At 39.5% G+C, this 27,759-nt stretch overlaps 1 protein-coding gene across 11 annotated transcripts in view; it reads right to left on the bottom strand.

Annotated features, from left to right (window-relative positions):
* The window catches only part of ENPP2 (ectonucleotide pyrophosphatase/phosphodiesterase 2), a 99,070-nt gene that overhangs the window by 10,372 nt on the left and 60,939 nt on the right, over nucleotides 1–27,759 (bottom strand). For 3 of the 11 annotated variants that reach the window (XM_019715275.2, XM_019715507.2, XM_019715437.2), the window contains exons 12-22: nucleotides 22,866–22,974; nucleotides 19,853–19,978; nucleotides 16,397–16,428; nucleotides 15,580–15,707; nucleotides 13,507–13,594; nucleotides 13,261–13,348; nucleotides 11,971–12,155; nucleotides 9,414–9,465; nucleotides 2,902–2,976; nucleotides 1,445–1,581; nucleotides 317–452 (exon numbers count right to left, since the gene is read on the bottom strand). In XM_019715275.2, the coding sequence (XP_019570834.1) occupies nucleotides 317–452; nucleotides 1,445–1,581; nucleotides 2,902–2,976; nucleotides 9,414–9,465; nucleotides 11,971–12,155; nucleotides 13,261–13,348; nucleotides 13,507–13,594; nucleotides 15,580–15,707; nucleotides 16,397–16,428; nucleotides 19,853–19,978; nucleotides 22,866–22,974 (1,156 nt within the window). The remainder of the gene's footprint in view (nucleotides 1–316; nucleotides 453–1,444; nucleotides 1,582–2,901; nucleotides 2,977–9,413; nucleotides 9,466–11,970; nucleotides 12,156–13,260; nucleotides 13,349–13,506; nucleotides 13,595–15,579; nucleotides 15,708–16,396; nucleotides 16,429–19,852; nucleotides 19,979–22,865; nucleotides 22,975–27,759) is intronic. The other 8 variants (XM_019715585.2, XM_074317110.1, XM_019715742.2 and 5 more) reach the window with 3 other exon arrangements.

Here is a 27,759-nt window from a genome sequence, read left to right as displayed (position 1 = left end):
CCTCTAACCAACCGAGCTGTCCAGCTGCCCCAATTAATGTCTTAATGGTTTACTACTTCACTTTCAGATTCTCATTTCACGATGGAAAGGGCACATAGAATGTTCCCTTGCACTTTAAAATTCCTCTGGAGAATACGACGTGTGCAAGCTGGTCTCTTTCCTGGCCAATTTTAGAAGGATCCCTCTTCAATCTCTGCAACACCAGCTTGAAGAAATGCTGCAAACCACTGAAGTCCTACATACCAAGTTGCACACTCCAGACTCCACAAAATTACATCCCTCTAGAATGGTCTGATCCTGATACTCTACAACTTACAAGGGGGGAAGAGGAATCCGTAGGACATCTGTTTATCATTTTTGTAGGCCAAACAGCTCTGACTGAAACTCGGAGAAACACGGACATCAGGTCGGACGCAATTAGTTAAGTGCTCGGGGATGCCAGAGACCTCCGCCTGCGTGGTGAGTCAGAGGTATTCAGTAATGTCATTGCAAAGACAACATCAAACCAACAGTGCAAGACTGAAACCAGATTGCTGTGCTATAGACAGCCAGAATCAAAACCCCGCTAGCTTTTACTGTGGCTCCTATTTTCATAATCTGACTCCTTAAAATATAAACAAAAAACCTCAGTTTGAAATTTTCAAACTTTTTTTAGCGGAAGTCTCTTGATAAAGCTTAAGGAAAACAATGTATAACACAGAATATAAAGCAGAAATCCCCCTGTTGAAATAATGAATAGGATTCTACAGAAGACACTTAATAAATAACGCTCTGAGCAATTATATAGACATATCTCCTATAAAGAGAAAGACTGCATATATATTGCATGCGCCAGAGCATACACTCATGCACCCAACAGACATTAACAAGAAGCTACATTTGGGGTAATGGAAGTACTCATTTGTATTCAATAATTAAAAAACATATTTTCAACTGCCAAATAATATTTTCTAATTCCCGCTATAAATTTACCTATCTCTTCTTCATCAAAACTGAAACACCAACATAAAACTTTTATTAGAATACAAACAGGATGCTGATGGTGGGGGAAGCTGTATGTGCAAGGGGTACATATGGGATCTGTGCCCCTCCCACTCCATTTTTCTATGAAGCTAAACTGCTCTACAAATAAAGTCTATTCAAACCAACACACTAACCTAGGTGGCTTCTGTAACTATTGGACTATAACAAGCAGAGCAAAAGACACTAAAAGAGTGACTATATACTCCCTTCAATATTTAACACATTACCATGAAGTTATTAGAACACTGAATAAAGTCTAGTTCAAAATATCTTGCAATAGATCCACACTTGGATGTATTTTTCATCAGGAAAAATTTAAATTTTTTTCTAAGACAACATTCTGTTGAGCCAGCAATTATTCTATCAATGCAAAGAAAGTAATCATATGAAGAATTTTATTCAACCCAATTTTCTCAATGACCTGTTTGGAAACAGTGTATGATGTCCAGAGTGACATTAGGAATATTTCACTATAACCACTTTCAAAGTCAGTATGATATAAGATATTATATCTGGTCCGATAGAGCACTGCAGGCCGTCCATAGAGAAGGTGTCTCTCTAGGGAAGAAAAAAATAAACTGTGTTAAAACATAAATTAAACTTTACATCAAATGTTAAATATTGGAAGAGAGTCCAGTTGTCCAAAATTTGCTTGCTTACTTATTAATAACATAGAGCTCCTTCTCCTTAATTTAATCAAGTTAGTTTTCCTAACACTTCTGTGGTTTATCTGATCCCCTAAGTATGGGTCAAGGCTTACAGTTATCAAAACTATAACGTAAATGCCTTACTTATTTGAATGCTTTTTTTCAGTAGTAAAAATTTGAGTCTGTATAGGAAGGAAACATGATTAGTAAATTTTGAAAGGATTCAGCAGAATGAGAAGTCCACATGATTGATTTTTGCAGAATCAATTCCTTTGACCCCCTGAAAAGGCTCATCAAATTAACCGATGATTTAATTAAGAGGAAGGCACCCTTCGATCATTAGTTGCAAACAGCAACTCAAATATGCATTACTTCAGCATAAACAGTGAGCAGTAATGAGCATTTAACGTAAGCAGCTTTGCCACGAGGAGGAAAACTCTTTAGGTAAGAACTTAAAGGAACATGTATAGATAAAATAAGTCATTATTCAAGAGCACTGTTTAAATGCAGAAGAGAGGAGATCATCGGTTACCAAAGAACTCAGTTAAGACCCCAGAATGTAGATTCAGACCTCCAAGAGAAAGCTCTCCTCTTAGGAAAAATAAAAGGTCTGAAACCTTACTCTTTTAGGAAGAAGAGATGGGAGTTTAGTGTGCAAACTTTCATTCCACACCCGCAAGAAATGGCTGGAGCTTGATCTGCCCATTTTGGATAAGTTAAAGTCAGAACTTCCATAGATTCTTGGAAATTGGGGGTCCTATAGATGAAAATATTTAGAGATTGAGGTATTGAGTTTTAAGCAATGCACAATTCCCTAAGTGATAATCAAAAAAAAAATTTATGATTATTTTTATTAGAGAAAATCAGTTCTGGCAATCACTTATTAAATTATTTATACATGTTGCTTTAATTAAAGTATTACCATTCTATGCAAGTAACAGAGGAAACTCTTCGTAGACCCTCCCCAAGTAGAACTGCTGATTTGAGGCAAAGCAGTACACACTGTTACAGCACGAGCCTGTTCTGGGTAGTTTGGCTTCAGCACTGCAGTATATATAGAAGCCTTGGTTTAGCTGCCAAATTTGGGGGCCCACCCCTAAGAATTAGAATATAATGTGATAACATTATACAAATGAAATATACTGAACAAATAAAAAGCCAGCAAATCATAACAGTAGTACTTGGGGGCAGTAAACCAAGTCAGGCTGTCCCTTCAAAACTCAAACCAAACCTTTTCTAGGTTCAAAATTTCCATTAACGTTTTCCTTGTTTTCATTTTTGTTGCCTCTGAATTTCCTGGTTTCAGCTGGAAGCAGAAGTATCACAATTCTTTGAGAAGCTATTCTCTTTTTATCATTCAAGTTTTAATGCTTACCAAACACATTCTTCCAAAATCAAATGCAAACCTAGCATCCAATCTATTCTGTGAAGGGACAACAAACCAGCAGCCACGTTTAACCATGCAACACCCCTCCTTAGAGCAGCCAGCAAACAATAATCTTGGATAATCTATAGACTCCACCAACTCTTGCTCCCCGTCCAGTCCTCCTCATTTATTGGCATTTCTCAACATAACACCCTGTTCCACGAAGGCTGATTTAGTTGCAACACTGCTCATGACCATTAGCAACTCTATGTTTCTAGACACGTGACTCCCTTTCTCTCTACCGGGAATAACTTTTCTACCAGTCACGTCACCGATTCCCTTCAAATTTGTTATTAATATGTTCTCCCTCATCAAACATTTACTGAGCACTTTCTCTGTGATGGGGCTTAGGCTATAGAATAGAGATACTGGGCAAAGATAATTAAGATACAGCTCTTACCCTCAAAAAGCTCACAGTTCAAAGAGAGAGACCAACATGGCACAAACAACTGAAATGCAATATGGAGTGCACTATATCTGAGATACCTACAGAGTGAAAAGGGAACAGAGCACAATGAATGCTGCAAATGGGGGTGAGGTGGCACCAGTACAGTCCCCACAGAACATACGAAGCTAAGCCAGGTTGACCCCACACCTGGTTTATGCCTGTAGCCTTGGCATAATTGTTAACAGTGCCTCTTTTCATACTCAAAAATGATGACAAATAATATGATCACAGTTCAGCCCTCATGGAAGAGACATGAGGAGGAGGAGGAGAGAGAGAGCAAAAGGGGAAGAGAAATCTTAAGCTTCACTTTCTCCTGAAAGATTTCCCCAGTTAAGCTTCTCCACTTCTATTCATTCTTCCGCTTTGCATGTATAGACTCAGTTTTATTCAGACATGTGCACTTCATTACTTCCAACTGCGATTTTTGGCACATGGCTGCAACACAAATATATCATCATGTGACTAACTTTCTCTTACTTGTTAACTGGGCAAATACAGCATGAAGAAAAACCTATGCAATAGATTCGACAGTGTCCTGAAATTCATCAACCAAGCTCCTCAACCCAAAGAATCTACTTGGGTCTTCCTGAAGCATAATAGTGTCATCTAAGAAAGAGGTGAAATAATCTTTGCAGTAAGAAACACAAACTTCAAAATCCAGAATAAAAATTTAGACTTTCCTTTCTCATTTTATCAGAGTATCAAAGAACCACAGATACTCAAAGAGTCACAGCCTGACTCTGCTACACTTTATGACATCTGGGGCAAGCCACACATTGCATTTACATTTCATAAGTGTCCCTAGTTGAACCGTAAGAGTGTACCTGAATCTCAGTCTTTGAACCCATAAGCTCTTCATTTCCAGACAAGACTGGGAGCCTCTGCTTTGAAAATATGTTTGTCCTGACTTCCTGATATGGAACCAGCACAGTCCATGTCTTCCCAGATTAGGTTCCTACTCCATGGAATTCCAGACAGAGCCTGCATCCTACACCCCAGGTCCCTGTTTACAATAGTCGCTGGCATTTTGGGTACATGCCAAGGTTCTCCTCCAGATACCACATTTGGCAAAACACTGTGAGGCAAATCTTTTTAAGTGGTGTGGACTTCCACAGGACTCATTCTTTTCGTCTTCCAAAATTTGGTCATCCAGACTTGAGTTTGTGTTTCTTTTCCCTCCTCAGCTTCCTGATTCATACTCCCACAGATTAGCTGGCTGACTTGAGAGCCACATGAAAATCTCCCCTCTTTGTTTTGTTAAAAATGTTCATTCCCACAATAAAATGCCCCTACATTTTACCACAAAATCTCTACCCAAGGTCTTTCTTTTGCCTACATCCTTTCTTCTCCTTTGCCTACTGTCATTTACTGCCATGGCAACCTCCTCTGGGATTCTATTAGTGTTCTGTGCTTTCTCACCTCAACCCTTAAAACACTATGTGGGAATTCATCAACTGGCTAAATCTCACAATAAAATAATAAGAACAGGGATTTTACTTGTTTTGTTCACCACCGTATCTCTAGCTGCAACAATGCCACGCACATATCTACTTGGTAAATACTTGTTGAATGCTTGTTTTTATTTTTCTAAAATACCATGTTTTATGACTCTAAAGAATTTGCTTTTTAATGTGATGTGCCTTATATAACCCCAAGAGATAGACTAAGCAAATCAATATCATCTCCACTTTACTAAGAAGGAATTGGAGGTTTGTGATTTGTATACGATAATTCAGCTACATAGCAACACCGAGAATCTAGGCCTCCATTCTCCTGGTCCATTAATCTTCTCCTAGTGTTTTGAAAGCAGTCTGACTGCTGGGTTATTCCAATGGAGGGTGAATCGTAATGACGGACCAGCCACTCCTGGGCATGAGCTCTGCCTGCGTCATGCCTGTTGAGAAGCAAATGAGGACTGAAATTTGCATTAAAGCATTTAGAACTTCAGAAACAACTTCCAAACCCTGGAATGTACCAAGATTCTCTCCTGACATATTCTCTTTTTTCCAACCCTTAGAATAAGAAACACTTCCACAGGAAAGCACAGGAACTTTAGTGTCATATAGAACCAGAGTCAAATCTCATCTCAGCTCGTTATAGCTCTGTGATTCTGTACCTAAATCCCAAAGCCTCCTATTTCACTGGGATGTTGCACTGTTTAGAGGCGAAATATGTAAAGCCAGTCTTGACCCAAAGTAGTTGTAGTTATAACTGTAGTGGTTTAGTAAAGGGTTTACGCTCTACTTCAATGTCAGCAAGGAATATCGGTCAGTAAAGTTATTAAAATTCAGTATCTCATCCATCCAATTCATTGCGAATCTTACTATAAATCATAAACAATTACACCATGCATTGATTCCTTCCCGAAAACACATACAAAGATGCACATACACAGAAACCCTATAGAACAACTAACATCTTCAGCACAACATCTTCAGAAATAACAAAAATGCGAAACATTTCAGAATTGAAAAAAACTACAGAGGCGATTCCCTCTCTAGCAATAATCAAGACTCTGCCTTAAAGTTCACAAGAATTCCTAGTGTTAATTTAAGTCATTTTTCTTATCCAAACAAAATTTCTATTGTGTGTGACAAAGAGCCAAACATATATAGGTGTTAAAATGATTTTTTAATTCCTTTTTTCACATAGATAATAGTGTATGTCAACCTAAGAAAATATGAAACATTTTTATAGCAACATAAATAGAGAAAGACTAAGGTGAAAATGAATAGTGCAGTTATTCTTACAGTGAAAATTATACCCGACTGTAGTGCCAGAATTGCTTGCTATGAGAGACTTAAAACTTCCATTTTGTTCATTCATTCGTCCACTGATTCAGTGTCTCAAAGAAATGAGTTTTCATTGCACAGTAAATTTGCCAAGACATTAAGCACACATCATTCAGAAACAATGGTCATATAATGAAGATGCAGAATTCACCACACAGCTAGAAATATGATGTCTTTAGCAAGCAGTCTAGACCACTATTTTTGAAGAGTATATACTTTTTCCTCTTCATTTTAGTGAGGGACTTGATTCTATAACAGTTGAGATAGCTATAGAAAAATATTGCCTGAGATTAATTGAATATACCTCTCTTTTGTTACCTCCCACATTCCCCTGGGTTGTTTCCCTACTGTTATGCCCAGTTTTTCCAAATGTGTTTTGTATAGATGCATGAGTACTTTTATGGCATAAGACATTAAAATAGCCACACATGAATGTCACAAACAGAATGTACATAGCACGTGGTTTATTCTAAAAAATAATAATAATAATCAGCTACCTACAGGTGTGTTTAAAAAAACTCGGAATAAAAATAATACAACTTACATTTGTGTAGCACTTTAGGGAAGCAATTACTCTTAGCATAATGCACATGTGCACTCACACCCACGTGACTCAACTCAAGAGGTTCTACTCTGGTGGAGCAGACGTTGGGTATTTCAGGTGGGAGGCTCGATTTATGACTCAGGAAACACCATAAAGGCCTGAACGAGCTCTGACCAAGAAAATGTCACTTTGTAGCTAAAGAAATGACTGAGATAGGATCCTTAGACAGACAAAGACCAAGCGGCCAAGAGACAGAAAGAGACAAATGAGAGAATGCTGAGGCTTATACACATTCCAGAATCCAAATAAGGAAATGCTTTACACAAATAAGACAATGATATATAATTGTTTTTATTTCATGTAATAGTTTTAAAGTCTCCCTTGGATCATTAAAGGCTATCCCAATAGGCCTTGAACAGACCAAGGAGATGTGCTGCGATGATTCTCCCCTAATATTTTATGTTACCAATGTGAAGTCGTATCTAGGAAACTATCAGTGACACAGCTGACAGAACCAGATGTTTCAGGGAAATCTGGATGTTTCTGGGAAAGCTCCCAGTCCAGGGTAGATGCTCAACAAATGCCCATGAGAGTCCATTTCCATGAAAGTATGTCAGCTTTAAGTTTTGGTGATGTAAAATCATCTTGAAATAAGACACTTATGTTCACTTTCTAAGCAGAGCAATGGATGGATGGCGTTACTAACTATGGCTCCTTCCAGCTCTAAAAGGCAGTGACTCACCTAGAAGATGCCTCTTATTTTCATGTTCAGAAGTTTGAGGCTACTGTTTACGCTGAGTTCTGGGACTGGTTTTGTCAGATGAACACACTGCCATCAGCAAACTAAATGTAGAATTTTTTTTCCCCAGACAGAAATGTTTTAGTACCAGGAAGGGCCAGAGCTTGAATCGTGAAAACAAGCTGGGAGTCAATATTAAATTATCATAATTACCTATTTCATTAGAAGAGAAACATCTCAGTATTATTTCTCTGCCTTGGTGATTGCATATTTGAAAAACTCATATCATGAGACTCCGTAGCCCCTGTCCCTGGCAACATTCCAATTTTTCTCATTATGATGACATTGTAGTCCACTAGAGGTCAGATGTCAAACATTTCAAATGACTCCTAGAGTTTGTGAAGGACTTGTGTACCTTCCATCAACTAAATCCTATCTTCAAAGCTGTGTTCATCCAATTACATGCCAGAAAGTCTGTGTGTTCTCTGATCAAAGAGAGAAAAGAAGTGGTGGTAATGCAGAAAGGAAAAAAGAAAGATGAAGATCTTTATAAAGAGGGAAAATAAGTAAATAAAATCTACTGGTTTCCTCAACCTTTATTTAATCAGATTGGAAACGGCACATATGATAAACAGAACCATATGCAAGCTAATAACTCAAGTATTGCTCTCAGGAGAATTTGACTATGTGCATCTCTAGTGCAGTTCTATTTACTTTTTAATATACTTTCAGTCATTCCTTTGCTGTTATAAGATGCTATCCCATCTACTGCAGTGACCTGCATAGGAGCCTTTCCCGTCTCTTCTAATTTCTTCTAATTCTCTGGAATTTCAAAACCAGGAAAAAGAGCTTGTGGGATAGATTGTATTATTGTTCTTATAATTATTGGCAGCCCTTTTGTGAAGGATTATATACTTCCACCCATTGCCATGCGACTTACAGGAGCGTCCCTGTTGAAAGACTATGCTTCTCTACTCCATTGTTTTCATGTACCCTGCTTTTGCCAGTGAACTGTGAAGGGAAGTGACAAATGCCTCATAAAAGCAGAAGTGTTGCGACCCATGGCATGGTTCTGCCATTCCTCTTTTCTCTCTGCTGTGAAGAGGGCATGTCCCAGGTAGGGGCTGCTCTTTCTGCCTGGATTCCAGAATAATGAGCATTCATGGGGCAGTGCCATGCTTAGCCTACTCGGCATATTGAAATATGAGCAAGAAATGCAGCTTTCTTGGTACAAATCACTGAGAACTCTTTTTCATCACAAGCTTGCAAAAGTTGACTAACCATGCATGTTGTCATTGTACGTAAAATGAGAGATTGAGTTAGGACTCAAGATGATCCTTAGGTAAATAGGGAGTTCTGATTTGGTTCCTTCTGTGTTTCTCTCCCCACTACAACATATATACACTGACTCTCCATGTAGGTGAGCTACGGTATAGGTACCAGCTGCTACTATTTATCATTGTGACTTCTAATCCCTTCATAGAAGCTCCCATCAGCACCTTAGCTTATGACCCATCCGATAGAAAACGGTATGTTTGTTTTTCAAAGGGCTTAAAAGCTATTGGGAAAAAAAAAAAAAGGTAATGGAATATTTCTGAGTATTACACAGCTGACATCTGTGTACATAGCATAAACCCATGCCCTTTGCCAGATGGATATTAACATCACTTTGCAATCCAAACTTTAATTTTAAAAAATATTGTGCTTATGCTATGAAGTAAACAAGCAGACTCTTCAGTTTTTGAAAACTCGAGAACAAAACTTATCTGATTGCTTTTTCCATCAACTCCTTACCTTCCGTGGACCCTTTGATATGAAGACGTTTGTTGAGTTCATCCAGTTTGTTCTTCATGTGTGAAAACCAGAAAAGAGAGAAAAGAAAGCAAATCAGAAATGTTCTTTTCTGTACATTTGTCTCTACTTAGTAGCCTGCTAAATTCAAAACAAGATCCTAAACGCTATCAATATTACAAGCTGTGTGGCGGAAGTACAAATTCATCTCAAATTGACATTCTAGGTTCCTCTTCCTAGTAGCTCAATGGTCACCTTCTTTAATCTCTCCATGACTTTGTTTCCTTTTCTTCAAACTGCGTATTCATGGTTCCAACCTCCCATGCTGGTAATGATGATTATGTGGGCACATATATGCAATTTAATCAGAATAGCACCTCAATATTTCAGATTAAGCTCTAGTGACATTAAAATGATTCCCAAAGTAATTTATGAAATTGCTTTTTCCAAAGCTGAAAAGTGATGGCTCAGCAACTCTACCCTTCTCAATCTGAGAGCCATATCTGGCATATATGTACAAGGAGACTCTTGCAATAATGTCTATTGCAGCACTGTTGGGAGAAGCTAACAATTAGAAATTACTAGTAAATATTTTCATATAGGAAAATGAATAAAATCACTATGGTATATTTTTTCAATGAAATATTAACTATTAACAGTAAAAATGAGTGAGCTAAAACTTCATGCTTTATTGTGCATATACCTCAAAAACATGATGAACAAAATAATTACAGGACATACCTAGCCTAATAACATTGACATAAAAATTATATTATGTATAACTATACTATAGGTTATTTTAGGGAACTATACTAAAAATTAATTAATATGTCATTTAAGAGTTACATGTGTAGGAAGTAGAAGTATAGAGACCTGTATGACAATTATACATACCATATCCAGGATACTAGTTCCCTTTGGGGTAGGAAGGAAATAGGATTGGGAAGAGAGAGGGTACACATGAAACTTCCACTGAATCTGTAATGTTTTCTTTCTTGTGATGTGCGTATTGAGGTCATCATTTTATTAGTCTCTATACCTTTTTAGTGTATCTGTATTTTTTTTTTTAAGAATAGGAAAGTAGTCTTTTGGAGAAACCCACAGACAAAATAAAGATAATCCATAATTCCTCCAATATGGCTGAAGATACCATATCTAAAATAGTTCTCGTTGTCTAAAAGAAAGGTAATTCCAAAAACAAGATACAACTAATGGACTCCTCTAATGTTATAGTTGGAATCCACTTCAAAGACCACTTCCTGTTGACTTTGGCAATGCAACGTCTTGAGCTGAGGTCTGAGGATTACCTGTGTTAGAATAATTACCCTCATTTTTTTTTTTTTTTGTCAGGAGCAAAACTAGAAAGGAGAAAAACTAGAGGTGGGGAAAGAAGAGCAAACTGGATTCTTCCAGTGGTGAGCTTCCAAAACGGTGACTCCCAGGTTCCCTAGGAATTCTGGGAGGTAGCAAACGGTAGGGGATGGGGACGGGGCACTAGGAGAACTAGTTTCCATTTCTCTGAGGTCTAATAGAAAGAGCACAGATGTACCCATTATAAAACCACACATGTAAAAATAACTGATTTCTTTGCTTTGGGTTGGAATCACATCAACTCAGTTTGGTAACACTGATCATTTCTTGCTCTCAGAAGCACTGATTGGCAGCTATAAAGGTCTTTGATCGATATAGAATTCAATAAACAAATTATTGCTTAACACTTGTAGTTTGTTTGGTATTCAAAAATTGTCCAAACACAATGTGCTGGTTAGTCTCTATTTGCACCACCACCCCTACCCATGTTGCACCCTTCCCTACGCTGCGCTGTGTCCTGAGAGACTGACTTCCTGTTGGGCTCCATCCGTGGGAGGCTCCCGCAGGGGATTGAGGAGACAAAGACAACAGGGGTGTTGATTCCCCCAGCTTCCTCCCTATTAGGTTGTGGTTTATTAGCACCCATCTACCAAATTCCATCGTTCCTTCCTACATGGCTCTCTCTCCATGTTCTGGCCACTGCTCCCCCCCTTTATTGTTCAGGCCTAGGATTGGTACCCTGCCTGTGCCAGGGCACTTCACCATCTCTCAGTGACATCCCTTTACTCTACTCAGCCTTTGTTAATAGTCCTCTCCTGAAACACGTTTGAAACGACCCCTATAAGCGCTCTTTAAAAACCTCCTCTGTGTGGGCCACCTGTTTCCTATTGGGACCATGACTGATGGACACCTGATCCAGATTAAAAAGAGAAAAAGAAAAAAAGTCTTCGGTGGGGAATTCTGACTCCACAAAATAGCATGATGAATTCTCCTTTTTGCCCTTCGTTTTCTAGAAACTGTGCTGTCCAATATGTAGCCACAAGCCACATAGGGTTCTTTGAAAACAAAGTAATTAAATGAAACAAAATTAAAAATTTAGTTCCCAGTGTTCAAAAGCCGCATCTGGCCAGGAGCTAGCATTTTGGACAGCACAGATATAGTCCATTCACATAGCACAGAGAGTTCTACTGGCAAGTTCTGCTCTACACCCAGCCATCTCCTCCATGATAAACATAAAGGTTATTTCTACCTTTGGCTCTACCTTATCATCACAGGTGCAGCCCAGGTCAAAATCAGACTGAAGGTACATAATCCCTGGATAATTGGGTCTGGTGACTTCCTCTGGTATGGAGGGCCTGAAGGTGTTGGTACGCAGAAGATGATTCAAACTTCCATGGGTCCCATTATTGGGAGCGGGCTTCAATCCCAGGAGATCTAATGAGAAGAACAAAAAGAAGCCAGGTGCTTTGTAAATATCTTTGGATGAGATATGGCGAGAGTCAAAACCCTTCACCTTCCAAGGGTCTGAAAACTCTGAACTCAAATCAGATTTGGATAAAACCAAATTTAGATAGTAGGCACTCCCTTCTTACTCCCTGAACCATTCTAGCCTGACCATGGCTGGCCACAGCTTTCTGAAACAGCATGTGCACTGCTTGAACACAGAGACACGTTCCCCCCCAAAAAAGAGTGAAGGACTAGGGCCTTACCTAATTATTGCCAATATCTATGATAGTCACAACCCAAAGACTATCAGTGTCTTGCTTGCCTGCCTCTCCATGAAACTTGTTATCCCAAATTTTGAAATGAGACTTATAATCAATAAACAACCACTAGCCTGCCCTCTAATGCACTCCACAGAAGTCCGGGGACAAGTGGAGGCTTTGGCTCTGTGCCTTGAAGTGCCACTGTGAAATGAACAGGCTGATTTCATAGCAAGTGAATGGTTGCCAAGCAGGCACACAGTGACTTGCCTAAGCTGAGAGGCAGGACAGAGGAGAGCTCGCAGCCAAGATGGGAAAAGAACCCAGGAGACCCGACTTTCAGACTCCCCCTCTAACCACCAGACTGGCACTCCCTTACTAAATAGGAAAAGTTGTCCTCATTCAGCAACTAGAAGTTCAAGGAAGAAAAATAATTAGGAGCACATAAATAGCTGGCCAGGATGCAAGCTGGCAAAATTTTAACTGAGCTGCAATGCGAGAGATGGAGGTGGGAGAAAGCTCTGTACGCAACTCTTGCTTCACCAGGTCTCTCTGACCAGTGGTGTCAGACTGTAATGCTATGTTAGATCAGCCAAAGGCTGCCAACAGCAACACTATGAAAAGTCCTCATTAGTCAACGGGTGAAGGAAGACAAAGAAGCCATAGAAGGGAATGATGTGCTGTCCTTCAAACCAATGGGCACGTTACAACAGAATTTCTGCAAGGAGATGAGGTGGTCCCAGAAAAAAGACACCTCATTTCTTTCGCTGACATTGAGGAAGTTCGTATGGTAACTCAAGAGTGTTTCAGGGGTTGTTATTAAATATGGGACTTACCACACATAACATTGTAAAGTTCAATGTTTTCAAAGGGAGGCACTTTCGTCTTGTACTTAAATGTTGGGCCATAACCTACAAAAACAGTCTTCCAAAAGATAAGCAAACAGAAACAATTAGACATTGCTAAGGTCCAGTAGGAACCCTTCCCGTTTAGGAGTACTGTGTGACTTCACTCATACCACCGCCCCCAGCCCTCCTGAGATCACTAAGACGCAATTTCAATCCCCAGTCCTGTGATCAGACCTGCATACTGTTGACTTTGTTATCAAATCCATGGTCTCCCTGGAAAAAACATTTTCCTGATGGCTTCTTATAAACATCCAAAGGTTTCCTACATCAAAACAATAGTATAATCAGTCAGGATTTCCAGGAAATCACTGATAAAAAGCTCATTTCAGTGCACAAAATATCACTAAGAAGTGGGTTTTACACGCATATTTATCTCTATTTTAATTGCATTATTCCTGTGGTGATGCAAAGATGACGCTGTTCATTTCTCCCAAGTGTCTTTGCTTTGACAATCAGCCCAGGACCAATGTGGAGCTCTGAACAGAAGTCACTGTGCCTTCTTTGTCCCTTGCACTTGCACGGATGAAGGACGTATCACAGGTAATGTTGTCTGCCTCTGTGCTTCAGCTCCACGATTATAAGATTCTCCACAGTAGGACCATGGTTTGTCCATTCACTTCTATATGCCCCTCTCTAGGCTCCATGTCAAACACATAGTAGGTACTTTTAAAATATGTCATGTTTAATCGATGAATGGAGATCTGTATTCTACAAAAATGTTTGCATACAAATTTACCTATGGTATAATACAACTAGAGAGTATAACGGAGTGGTAAACTTAGTAATTGTGACATATCGAACAAAAGCCTAAATAATATCTCAATACAAAAATAGGAAAAGAAAACACAGCTCTCTATATATCAAAACTATTTGAACTTCCTTGTGACAAGAAGATGCCTTTTGCTTAAGTGTCATGGAGCACTTTTCCAAAGATCTTTCATGTTTATTAATACAAATATTCCCTAAGTACCTACAGGGTATGCCGCACTGCAGTGAAGTGCTTGGAGGACAATAATTAAACATTTGGGTTCCCACCCCTAGGAAAAGTACTTTCAGCTTGGGATAATAAGAAAAACACATATAATAACCCAACCATGCAAGAGTTGAAGAGAGTTACTGCTAATTAAAATGTCTTGCTTTGATCTATGCTAATTTGCTCAACTATCATCATCTTTCATTTAACTTCTACTCAACAACCAGGTTTACTTCATACAAACTTATCAACTGCACCAAATTTGTTCTCTTCTAAGCTGCCCCATATATAAATGTTCCTGCAGAGGACAGTCAGCCAAGACATTGGGTCATATCTTTGTAACTTCCACGAAGACTCCCCATGCCTTTTCTAAATGATTTCAATAATTTCTGGGCTTCATTCATCTCTCTTCATAATCCTACAGATTTAACTCTATGTACCACCACCACCACCACCGCCCCCGAGAATTACAGCAGGATATTTAGGTATTTGTCATGTATCTCTCCAGGTGTTCCATGTTGATATAAGTTCCGAGACAATGAACATTTTCTCATTGTCTTCTCTCCCTTGTAAACTCATTGAAGTCCCCAGCTAGAGTGTATATAGGAGTTGTTCAGTTACTACTACAGACTAATTCTCAACACTTTTTTAAAGGAGAAAGTCAGAACAAGAGTAAGGGGGAAAGGGCTGCTGCCGAGTTTGTGTGGAAATGGATAAACTTTTAATGATTAACTCTTTGGAAGTGGTTAGTGCTTCCAGAGGACACATTCTACAAAAGACTCTTCAATATTGGAATATTTTGTAGTTTAAAAGAAAGCAAACACCTGAAATATTTAAGTCCAAATAAAACATGTCCACAGTAACAGAGGTTTTAAGATTAACATTTTCTGAACTCCTCTATAAATGTTCCTACAAGCTAAGTCCTGTCAACTGAGACCAACTCAGTTCAGTGCTATAAAGCAGTGTCCCAGGGACACTTTTGATTTCCTCAGGAATCAGAATAGAGGCTAGAATGTAAATTCAAAAAACTGAAAGGCAGAGAAACACACAGAGATGTACTGAGAGGCCACAGAAAGCCTCGGAGATGCTGAAACCCAGAAACTAGAGACGTATTGTCTCAGCACTAGTTGTTTTGCCAGTATACAGAATCGTTGGAAGCAGTGAGATTTCCAACAGAGATTTCTCTTTACGATGGCTGAGGACCTCCTAGCACTCCAGTTGCCAAAGAGGTGGTTATGAAGATGAGAAACAGGGACAGCCAACTCCCAAGCTACCTTGCGACATGCCATCTGCGGTCCACCAATAAATGGATGTCCTCAATTCTTCTGTTGTTGGCATAGTGCAAACGTTTGGGGAGGTGTTGCTTCATGTATGGCTTAAAGTGCTGATCTGGTTTTTTACACTGAAATATAAATGGAAGTTGATCTTTAGATGGATTGTCTTCTATAGAAAGGCTTAGGTTGTCTCCCTCTAGAAAATGGAAGGAGGCTTTAAGCCACACAAAAGGTCGGTTAGTGAATCAGTGGAATTTGTTACGCCCTATCAAAGAATATAAACTGAAAACAAATAGGTTAAAGAGGATTAGATAACGCTGGAGATGCAAGGTTATCAGAGAGGAGTGAGATCCATTCCTGACTCACGAGAGTATCGCTAAGAACAACTCAGGCGCCAGGGCCTTTCCCAACAGTTTCAAGTCACGGGATAGGAGGTAGGAGGGGAAGGGAGAAGGCAGCACAGCCAGGCCTATGTGATTACATCCTCGTGGGCTTTTAGAAAAGGTCTTTATCCTGGATGGGGGAGTGATGGGTGGGTGGTGGGCCGACCTGCTTCAGAGAGAGTAAGGATTTGTTTAATCATGAGTGAATGCTTTTCACTACTAATGGAAAGATCAAATATTGTCAGTTTGTATTGCTGCCAAGACCATTAGGGAGCCTGCAGCTGTCCACAGGCCAGGAGTTTTGAAAGCTCTGAGGGGAACAGATATACAGGTCAGCAGGGCAATGAGGAAAATGTTCCTCCTGCCCCACCCCACGGGGGAGCGAACCCAGGAGATTCGCACGTGAAGCTGCTCCCAGGGAGGGCTGTACTTACCGTGAGATTAGCGATAATGGCTTTAGGGTCATCTGTTCAAAGAGAGAAGGAGAACAATTTCAAAAGAGATGACAGTGATCACTGAGAGAAATCATTTTTGCGGCCAGATGCTCAATTTTCTTCCCCCCCCCCCAAAAGGGCTATCACTTTAATGTTTTGTTTAAAATATAGTTAAATTGTGTGGGGGTGTTTAATATTTCAGTCAGTGAAAAGCAGTTCAATAAGTGGAACAATTCCTATCGTAAATTTCCCTGCTGGGTCTGCGTATCTTCTTCCGGAAGGGAATTCCTCCTTCCAAGAGCACCAGGATACGGCTAGGTCAGTTGCTTCTTTAAAATCCCCCAAATGGTCCAAAACAGTGTCTCTGGAGCCTGGATTCAGTTTATTTGCATTGAACATCAGGAACTAAACTGGGCATTTGGGGCTTTTAGTGTAACTTCCTATTTATCTGCAGATCTCTGAAACAAGTTATCATCCACTTTAAGATGAATCTCTAATCCACCTAGTTCTGTCTTCTAAAGGGAGTCTTGTTACCTCAGTAAGATCATAGGTCTTAATTACGTAGGTAGCTGCCCCTTCCAGCCGCAGACACACACATGTATGCACCTCCTTTATTTTCACTACCAGCAAACAAAGGATATTTTAGTCAATACCCTGACCTAGCTAAAAGCAAAACTATGTAAATAATGGTTGTGTATAAACTGTGGATGGGATTATGTTATCTGAAGGTCCCCTTTCGGGGGGTGTGGGGAGAAAGAGGAGATTGTAGGTTGGTTGGATTTTGTTTTGTTTTTCCAAAAATTTGCTTTAGTATGTTATTATAGAATCAGCAGAAAAGGAAAGCAGAGTTCAGAAGAGATACCAACTGTGGAGATGCAGCCCTCCCTGGAATATAAACATCGGTGAAGCCGGTCATGTCTGTGTCCTTTCCTGCCATATCCCCAGGGCCTGTGCATAGTAGGCACTCAATAAACGTTTGTTGATAAATATAAATTTGTTTAAAATGCACGAATACGTTTGCCTTCCAGTATAAATGCGCACAATTTGAAGACGATTTTCAGGCTCTTAGTTCTAAAGCTATGCCACCCAATGCTAAAACGTGGGTTTCATTCTACTTAAGTTGGGGTTAAATGTCAATTGCATATTTTCATGGAAAGAAAATAAGTACAACTGGGCCGCATAATGATGTTTCAGCCAATGACGGGCCGCCTATATGACGGAGGTAGACCATACAGCCCAGCTATGTACTAGGCTACACCCTCTAGGCTTATGTAAGTGCACCCTGTGATGGTCACACAAGGACAAAATCGCCTAATGACACATTTCTAAGAACCTATCCCCATCATTAAGCAGTGTGTGACTGTAATAATGGTAGCAATAATGGTTAACCCAAATTGTGTCCACACACGTGTATGGTCTATCGGTAAGAGCTTTCCAGGCACTTTCTCTCTGGTCATTCACAACAACTCTGGGAAGTAGGTGCTAGAATCTTCCCCAAGCCTATGGGCATTTAAAAGTCTGGAGTGCTGACACCCCAGGACCCCAGCACTCTGAGCAAGCCATGCTTTGAACTTCTATACTCTGTGGCCTCACACACCACAGTCTCCAAAAAGACCAAAGAGAGTAATGTCATGGTCTTCAATAATGAATAGTAATAAAGAGCATGGGGCAATCTCGTGCTCAGACCAATCCCAGAGAACTACTAGGAAGTAACCAAGGCCTGGGTCCATGTGTGGGACACCCCTCCATCAGTTCTGAAGTGCTTGGTCCTCTCATGCTAATAGCTCCCATAACGCATGAGAGTAAGAGGTCCCCAGCACAAGCGTAGTGGTTAAGAATCAGAGAATCTGGGCTTAAATCTTAGCTCTGCCACTTACTTACTAGTTGTCATACTCTGAGCTAGTTCCTTCACCTCTCTCTTTAGCCTTGATCTCTTCTGTTTCTAAGAGGGGATAATAACACGTATCACACAGGGCTTTTGGGAGGATTAAATAGGATGGTGTATATACCTAGCTGAAATAGCGATGGAACCAAGACATCATCACCATAAGTAAGTTTATCTAGCTTTGACTATGTGTAAACATGAATCAAAGTGGTATGCAATGCCCCATTTACTCTTCCCCACTATCCTTACTTTCTGGATGAGGAAACTGAGGCCCAGAGTGTTGAACAGCTCCCCCAAAGTCCCAGCGAGCACCTGGCTGAGCCGGGGTTTGAACCCGGACATCCTGCACCACTGTCTGTGCTCTTCACCACCCGATCTAAGGTCTTTCACAAAATGAAATCACATACACAAAGTGTTTTATAAAGTACGAAATATTTCATTATTTGGTAGTTATTATTTCATTGGCCCAAGGGAAGTGTTTCTTCCCCCCAAAATAAACTCCCCATTACATTTCCTGATGTCTGACATACCTTTCAAAATAGACAAACGCTTTCTCGCAGAAGCCCTAAAATGCAAAAGTAAATCAAGACGTGCCATAGGGACTAGCAGTCTGTCTCTGGCAAGGGAGGTGTCCATCTCGAGTGGGCAGAGAAGGAAGGGCATGGAGGACAGAAGGGACATCAAACAGACAAGGCAGAAACACTGATGTTTTGTTTACTTTGCAGCGTTGCCTGGAGCTGACCTTGGAACATTTCCCATTTGTGTTGACTCAGGAACGAAGTTGGGGAAAAACTTAATTTTCCAAAGCTTTACGCTTGGTGCCAATGGTTTCTTATTCCCAAGGCTAAAAACTCTAAAGCATTTCCCCCCCAAAATGCAGCACGTCTCCAATAGTTTTATATGGACCTCTCTCAAAAGCTAGGTGGGCAGCCCCTGAAGCATAAATTCAAGTTCTTGTCAGCGGGATCTTGTAACCTGAGTGTGTAAAACGTAAGTGATAAAATTATTCCTGTTTATTTCTACTCGTTCAAAACACTGCCATTTCACAAGGGCTTAATAGTTTCTCCTCCTGGGTTCTGTCAATCACTTTTATAAAGGTAAAGCGTCCCCTTCAACTGGACACCTAAAAACATTCAGGGTCTGAGTGTGGCTCTGCCAGCCCTGTCATGGACTCCCTAGCTTCAGCTAAAGAGCTAGCCGGAACATCTTGTTGAAAAGTTCTTCTCATATAAACAAGAGTTTATGGTTATACACATGTCTCAAATTAAGTGTGTTTTCTACATGATAAAAACAACAGCAAATATTTATACAGTGCTACCATGTGCCAGGAATCACTCTACGTGGTATAAATTCATGTTCACAACCCTACGGGATAGCTGCTCTTATCATTCCCATTTTTCAGATGCAAAACTGAGACTTAGAGTTTAAATGACTTCTTCAAGGTCACTTAGCTAAGAAGTTGCAGAGCTAGGATTTTTACCCAGGTATTCAGGGAAGCTTCAGAGAACAAGACCTTACCTATTCCAGTGTATTACCACTCTAACCACTTAGTATTTTAAGAATCGACTTACATTTAGCATTATTGCTAAATTTGGATCGAATTCTTCCTAGAGTTCCAGGCACTAAAGTAATGTCATCCACATTAGTCAGATAATTGCTTAAGAACTCAGTTCTATCACATGTGACATCTTCCATTCCTATGAGGAAGGGGAAAAAAAGAAAAAAGGATTTTCAGGCAATCTTAGAATTAAACTCTTAACACAGACACTAAAGATAATATCCAGGCATCTCTTTAATTCGTTTTTAACAGCTTCATGCAAGGAGCTCTCTAAGTTTTTAACTTGATTTTCAACGTTTAAATGCTTCTTTATATCATCTTTTCACCAGACTTTGATTTAGTCATATTATCTTGCAGCACTAGAAGGTTGAAAATGCATCATTGCAATTATCAGCTTAAGTCATTCAGCAAGAACAGCAAGACAAAGGAAGTAACCATAATCTTAAAAAAAAAAAAAAAAAATCTATTTACACAATCATTATGAAAAAGATCTATTCTTTGGAAAAAAAAAAAATCCTAGATTGCTTCAAACCCTTCCCAGCTGGGGGTGGTGTAAATAACTGGAATATATAGTTCCATGTCTCTTTTACAAAATGTCATTTTCCAACTCTCTCTCTCTAATATATCTCCTGACTTGAGTACATAATCACCAGTCCTCACTCTGTCTCCACTGGTGGCCTTGGATGTTACTGACAAAACAGTACTGGCAACAAGAGATGAGAAAGAAAAATGTCAGCGCCAATGACCACCCAAACCGAAAAACAAAATAAAGCTGAAAACAAGTTGTAAACAATGTAATCAGTCAAAACTGAATGCTAGCAACTAGAACACAAAAAGGGTCTAGCTAGGTAGGGAATTTTTTTAACCAATAAATATCCCTCCCCCACCCAAGATTTGTTTCCTGCCCCCATCAAGGAAAATTTCTTGATCAATGTTTAAAATAAATACATAAAAACAAAAATTCAAGTGTTAGAATCCCAGACTATGGAGGCTGATAGTGACCTTTACTGTCATTTCAGAATTTATGAGATGACTTGGGAACTACGAAATTTTAATATATTGCATTGCACAATCCAGTATGTGAAAATTCAAGAGAGGGAAAATAAGTGATTCTGTAAAGGATGTCCTAAGATTTTGGAATAAAGAATTATAACCCACAGTGGCCTGAATCCAGTAAAATTCAAATTATCACCTTCTGGGAGCCCAGATTCAGAGCCCCACCTTTCTTTTCTCTTTTTCTTTTTTTTAAATACAAATTGGAATGAAGAGAGAGAGAAAAACATACCCAAACATAGCACAAGGGTTATATACCTTGCATTTTAACATTTACACTCTCAAAAAGAAAAAGAAAAACAATAAACAGCTACTATATTCTAGCAGAATATTAACCCAGGAAGGGGAAGACTCCAAATACATATTAATGGAAGATGGGAAAAATCTTCCTTTTGTTACATTTCAAGGAAGTCACTTATGCCACCCCAACGGTGAACTATCTCTCTTGCTTTCCAAGACCATCTGTGATGTGCTTCTGACACATCATTCCCCTTCCCCCTGCAGACTGTGTAGATGGCGCTAGTGTTCTCATCCTACAGATTGAGGGGGCTGAGATGTGGAGATGTCACATAACATATACCATGTCAAATGGCTCTTAAGTGGAGCAGTGCAATTTGAATTCTACTGTAACTCCTTCTTACTCCAAAGCCCAGGCTCTGAAACACTAGACCATACTACTTTTTAGTTAAGAGATGCGGTGGCTTACCAAAACCAAAGCAATCTACACATCTCAGAAGCCTACATACTAGCAAGACAAGCTTTTAATCTACCTATGCAAGACTTTTACAATGCTCCAGCATGTGACTCATTGGGACCCATCTACTTCTTAGACATCTGGCTTCAACCTGTGACCAACTGCTCTTGACCCCTCTGGGCAACTTCAATTGAATCAGCTGTGCCACATGCTCCAAATTTTTGTCCTATCTGCAGCTCTCCACCAAGTCAGACTCATGGAGCATGATTTTCCAGCAAGTCAAATTTAGTCCTTGCAAAAGAGCAAGGTAGTCCCACAGCTTTAAAAAAAAATAAAAAAGAAAGAAAAGGAAAGATAAACAAAACCAAAAAAAATCTTCTCATAGATATTCTGGAACACTTCAAGTCCAGAGCAGAGCTTTCACTAGGGAAATTTGCCTGTTGTTCTTAACAGAACTACCAGAGTCAATCAATTTCCCTCTTCCAGATTCTCTCCTAGAAGGGAGCAGCCCCATTTTCCAGAGTTACTATTTCAGTTTGATAATTCTGGAATGCAGGAGGCACTCTCTGAAACTCCGTCTGAGTACTTGTGAAACAGGAATGCTCTCTGAGGGCCCCGTTCGAGCTCTATAATCATATAATGCTATGACTCTCTTGATCACCTCAAAAAAGGGGTCATGAATTTTTCTACTTTATACAATGACTTAGAAAAACTGCTTCCTACACTGCTTCTTCCTCTCTTTAACAGTCTTTTCTACTGAAGCAGGATCCTCTGGTTTTCATCTTGAATTCTCTTTGTGAATGCAGGAAAGTAATTTTGCTTATATGCCAGGGAGAACAATCCTCTGTCTCCACCTCCTTATCATATTTAGATTTATTGTTAGCCACATAAACTCTGTGGGTGCCTTTTGGGGATGTGGCTATCAGGGATGGGGTATTATTACCTGGTACATGGTGTTTGCAGAGGAAGTTATGCATATCACAAGCAAATAGTCTGTAAAACTTTAATAAGAGACAGATTTTGTGTAGAAAGGCTTTTCCCCGCTAAGAATAGGAAGATACAGGAAGTCCCTGGTTTTGTTCAAAATGAACTCAGCGTCACTTCTGGTGATCTCACAGTTTTGAGTCATGGATTGATTCCTTTCTCTATCCAGAAGTCAAGGGGCAGGAGGGGAAGAACACAACCTGGGATTCTGAGAGGAAAGGGCTCCTTTCCTCAACATCATCAGAAACATTACCTATGAATCTATCCTATTAGCAAAGAAGAAACAAAGCGTTACCATGGTCTCCAACAAAGATGACATTTACACAGCGATGCAGCTTTAGTTGTTTCAATCCATCCATTAATTGCCCCACTGTTTTGTCAATTTCCCTCAGAGGATTTGTCATCTGGAAAAAGGAGCAAATTAGTTCCCGCAGATTTTTTTTTTTTTTTCCGTTCACTTTCCCACAGATCTTCTACTCCTAGAACATTCTGGAAAGAAAACTTCAGGCCCAGAGGCAGAGCTTTGTCTAGGGAGATTTCCCTGCCATTCTTAATGGAAATATGGTCTAAGCATTTTTATTTGTATTCTTTTAGGAGCATAAAACCACTCCTCATCCAATCCCCTTCAAGATACTTTGATATAAAAATTATCAGAAATATTAAGAGCAATTTTTTTAAAAAAAATTTTTTAGAGATAAAATGACCTTTCTAATGTAACCATGGTCTTTAAATCCAAGAATTTTGTGACTGAGCAGAAAGTCAAATGGATCACTTAAGTCTTTTGTTCCCTAGGTGAAGTCACATTAAGCTTTGAACTATGGCAAGAAGATGGAGGCTAAGTGAATCAAAAGCAGACCGGAGGTTAAAAGGTAGCCTTCACTGGATGTTAAATTAGGACATCATTAACACAATGCAATGCAGCTAATGTTCCAAATAACTTAACTGTCAATTCTGAGAACAATAGATTCTTAATAGAAGAACCTCTTCTGAGAAACAAGCTACTGTTTCTCAATTCAGTCCCCTTCAAGCTGATTTTGAATAAAATAAGAATCTATAAGAGTCCTAACAAACAGAAGTGAACCACTGAACTTGTTCTAGAAGATTTCTTATTTAGCCTAATGAAAAACAAAAACTCGGTTCTCTGAAGAACATTTCCAAAGTCTAAGAAACATAATCCAGCTCTCATTTTTTTGCTTCAAATGCAAGTTTCTAACAGCAAGAATTCTCCCATTACTAGGGACCTCCCCTTTCACTCTCATCTCTGTCCATTGGAAAGATTTTCAGGAAACATCAGATAAAGACTTAAGAGTACTTCAGATGAATTTTACAATTTAGCTACAATTACACACACACACCCAAGATGACTGAGATAAGAACAGAAGGGATCTGCATATCATTTTTCATTCAGACACATATTATCTCTCATTAGCATCTTCTCAGATGACTCAAAACCTTTCCTCATATCATGTCATCAGTAAAGGCAGTTGTAAACTTATTTTTCTTCATGACAGAGGTCAGTATTTCAAATTCTATCCCAAAGAGGAAATCACAAGTGAAAGTTTCAGAATGATCGATGCAGCATAATCTGAAGAGACTAACAGATGAAGGAGTAAGTGGTATTTGCTTCTGAGAAAACACTGCTCTCCTCTAAGACCTTTGCCTAGACAAAGAAATACCAAATACACAACATACATCAACCCTTGACAATGACTTATTTTCCTTTACTAAACAAGATAACTCAGGTAAAATCCTTAACCTTCTTCTTAGTGATTAGTTCAGACAATCATAAATAAGATCGTGCCTTAGAGGTATCTGAAGGTTTTGAGAAAATTAACAACCTAGAGGCTGGTCTGAATATACTGGAAAAACTAGACATTACTCATTATCTCTATTTGAAACCACACACAACTCCATCTACCAATTATTTCCTCTTTCTTCTGTCTCAGCTATCCCCTTGTCTATAATATAAGACCTTTTTTGAATTCGGAAGGTACTGACCACAATTTTAAGCCAATTTTCTATTGAGTTCTAATCTACATTATTGTTGAGGATTCCCCCAGCTACCTTGCTCAGTTGTTCTACAAACCATTGTAACAAATTCTGTGGACACATGCAAGCAAAGCCCATGGCCTCCTTTACAGTCGGTCACTCAAGCCTAACTATGAATCCTAGTTGTAGGGTAATTGACTCTAAAGAAAGTAGAAGCCTCTTTTGTCCTATCTCGCTGAAAGTTCAGGAGGTCTTCACATCAGTGTTACCCTCTGAAGTATCCAATTCTTCTGGACTTCAAAGCCAAGGATAAGGCGCCAGAGTTTTCCTGAAACTTATTCAGCTGATTTTCGAAACAAGGCACTGAAGGGAACCTTCAACACACCTGCCCGCCACAAAGCTTTGGAACAATAGGTAAACTTACTTTGTCCTGACGAGTTTCCACGGCATAATGATCCATCCTATGTAATTTTCTTCTTCTTTTCTTTGGAGGAGCAACTGGTCTTTCCTGTCTCCTCTTAGGGGTAACCTTCCTCTTAGGTCTCTTAGCCGGAGGAAGAGGTAAGCCATAACTACTCTCCTGTACTGGCGGAGAGAGATGTCGGGACTCAGAAGTCGTCTGTCCCTCTGGGTCACAGAACAAAGCTCACACTTTGCCATCTGGGGTCAGCAGAGTCTTAGTTGGAAAAACTAAGGCTCCTTAAGTGAGGAAAAAGTGGGTATGAGATATTATTCAGGGGTCTCTATAGAGAGAAGCCCCCTAAATTGATCATGATGCTGCTGTCAGCGTCTTCACTGAGAACAAGAATATAACTTAAGAGGATATAGTCAAGTGGGTTTCTTTGGGCTGAGGAAACCATGCTACACGTGGATACACCTGAAGGTGACATAGAGTTCTGTATTCCATAACTTTTGCATTAGGGAGAGACTGGTCCTTGGTTATGAAAAGCTAGCCATTTATACAGTACTAGCTGAAAACTAAATAGAATATTAGCCACGTGGTCATTTCAAGGTGACAGTGGGGTCCATGTGGGTGGTTCCAATTTAGAATCTGACAGGTATCTGTTCACACCACCAACGATATCAAAGCAACTGTCACCTTCCTTGGCAAGGATCAGGAAAAATTTTACAACCAAGGACAGACTAAAACATAAATAATAAGCCATCCTCCTTGGTCATCAATGGACTTCCACGAATCAGGACTTTCAGCAGGAGAGAAAATGTGTCACTGATAATTTAGGTTTCCAGTACAGGGCAGCTCTAAGCCATGAAATAACCATAAATAGAACTTTGAAAAAATTCTCCTGTAACATGAGGTAACAAAGTCATTGAGGTCGCTTCCTTTTAGTACACATATCAAGAAAAGAGACTACTTGCATTTTTGCTGTCAAAAACCCCATTTTGGGGGGAAGGGGGGAGTAGCAGTACTATGCATCTTTTTATTTATTTTTTAATCTAGAGAGCGATACAGGCTGATACCACCTGAGTAAGGAAAACAACCTTTTGGGACTTCCCAAACGCTAGAGGTAACCAAGCCCCTGATTTGCTGATGGTGCAAAGGTGAATTAAAGCAGCAAGCTCTGCTGTCTACCTAGCTGATTTCTCTCGGTGGGACCATCCGGAGAATCATTCGGATGCAGGAAGGGGCAGAAGGAGGGACAATGTTAGTGTATCCACAAAGGAGGCCACCTGCCATGCGGTTTCACTGTTTCCAGAGCAAGCGACTGCAAAGCCACCTCCATTTCTGTCTCATCCTCTCTCTCTCCGGCACAGCGATGGAAAGATACAGCCCCACAGACTCTGGTTGGGTTCTGTTTTTTAAAAAAAATGCTACTAGTTTTAAGCAATTCTCCATAAGAAGACAAGCAAAAGGAAAAAGGGGGTTTCCCAATTCATGGTCGCCGAATACATTCAGGTAGCGCTCAATTCTGCCCATCAGACACCCGGCCATTTGCAACAGACCTCAACATTCCCAAGACTCAGAAGGCAGGCCCTTCCGATTGCAGCAGGTTAGAGGCGCAGCGGGAGACATAGGATTTAGTCAAAACGAGTTTTCATCCAGTGATTATATTGCATGTATTTCCTTCTTCGAATGTTAGAAGTAGACGAAAGCTAAGTTTTCACTGACCAGCCATACTTTAGTCTGACTTTAGAAGATTTAGCCTGAGGTTAAAAGGATGGGAGATAGAGGGGCAAATTTCCCTGCTTTTCAGAAGGATATTTTGCCATCTGAAGGTAGTAACTAGACAGCCAAAGCTCTGCCTCTAGGCCCAGAAGAGCAGCCGAATGAGGGGTCACAGAGAAAGCATAGAAGGTCAAAGAGAAAAAGATTGCGCCAAAAATCACAAGCAAGCATATTTCTCAACATTCACCATTACACTATGAAACCAGGAGCAATACACCATTTCTTGAAACTATTAGCCCAATGCTTGATCATCTAATTGAATAGCCTTTGAAAATTGTCCTGGAAAAAAAAAGTACACTCAAATATTAAGCTAAGAAAGTAGAACTTCAACTGTGTTCCACAGCACACAACACTTTGCTAGATTGAATCATTGCAATTAAACTTCAAATACAAGATATTTTTTCGTGAGATGGAAAGGGTAACATGGTACTGATTTTAAAAACAATATTTCAGCGAGTATAATCTTTACATGCACAATAAATGTAATGATGGATATATAGGTTTATAAACCAGTAATTCTACAACAGAAGAGAGGTTTTGCTGGCTTACTTTGGTTTCGTGTTTTAAAAGTATAAACTATTTTGTTTTTATTTCAGTAAAAATAAGGTTCCTAGAACAAAATATGAAACGGTCAAAATCTGAAAATATCCCTTGTATTACGAGAAGAAAGTGACCAGGTTATCAGCTTATCATAACTGGAGATACATCCCAAGATATCTAACCAAAAATGTTTTACCCAGTAGGTATGTGACAATATCCCAGTTACAAGAAATATTAATACTAAAAAGAACACAGAACGAATACTTCCAACTCTTAGTTCGTAAATACTATAGGACAAAATCAGTTCATATATTTATGAGCAGACCTGAGTATAGAACTATCATTACAGCAAATTAAAGCATCCTATATTATACTTCATTTATCATTCCTTAGCACTTCAAAAAAAGTTTTAGTTTATTTTTATGTGTTAACAGTTTTTTTAATTTTTCAATTACAGTTGACATTCAGTATTATA

The sequence above is a fragment of the Rhinolophus sinicus genome, linkage group LG12 (assembly GCF_036562045.2).
Source record: "Rhinolophus sinicus isolate RSC01 linkage group LG12, ASM3656204v1, whole genome shotgun sequence".
In the NCBI taxonomy this organism is placed as follows: Eukaryota; Metazoa; Chordata; class Mammalia; order Chiroptera; family Rhinolophidae; genus Rhinolophus; species Rhinolophus sinicus.
The sequence above is the reverse complement of the archived record's forward strand: the minus strand, read 5'-3'. Positions and strand labels throughout refer to the sequence as shown.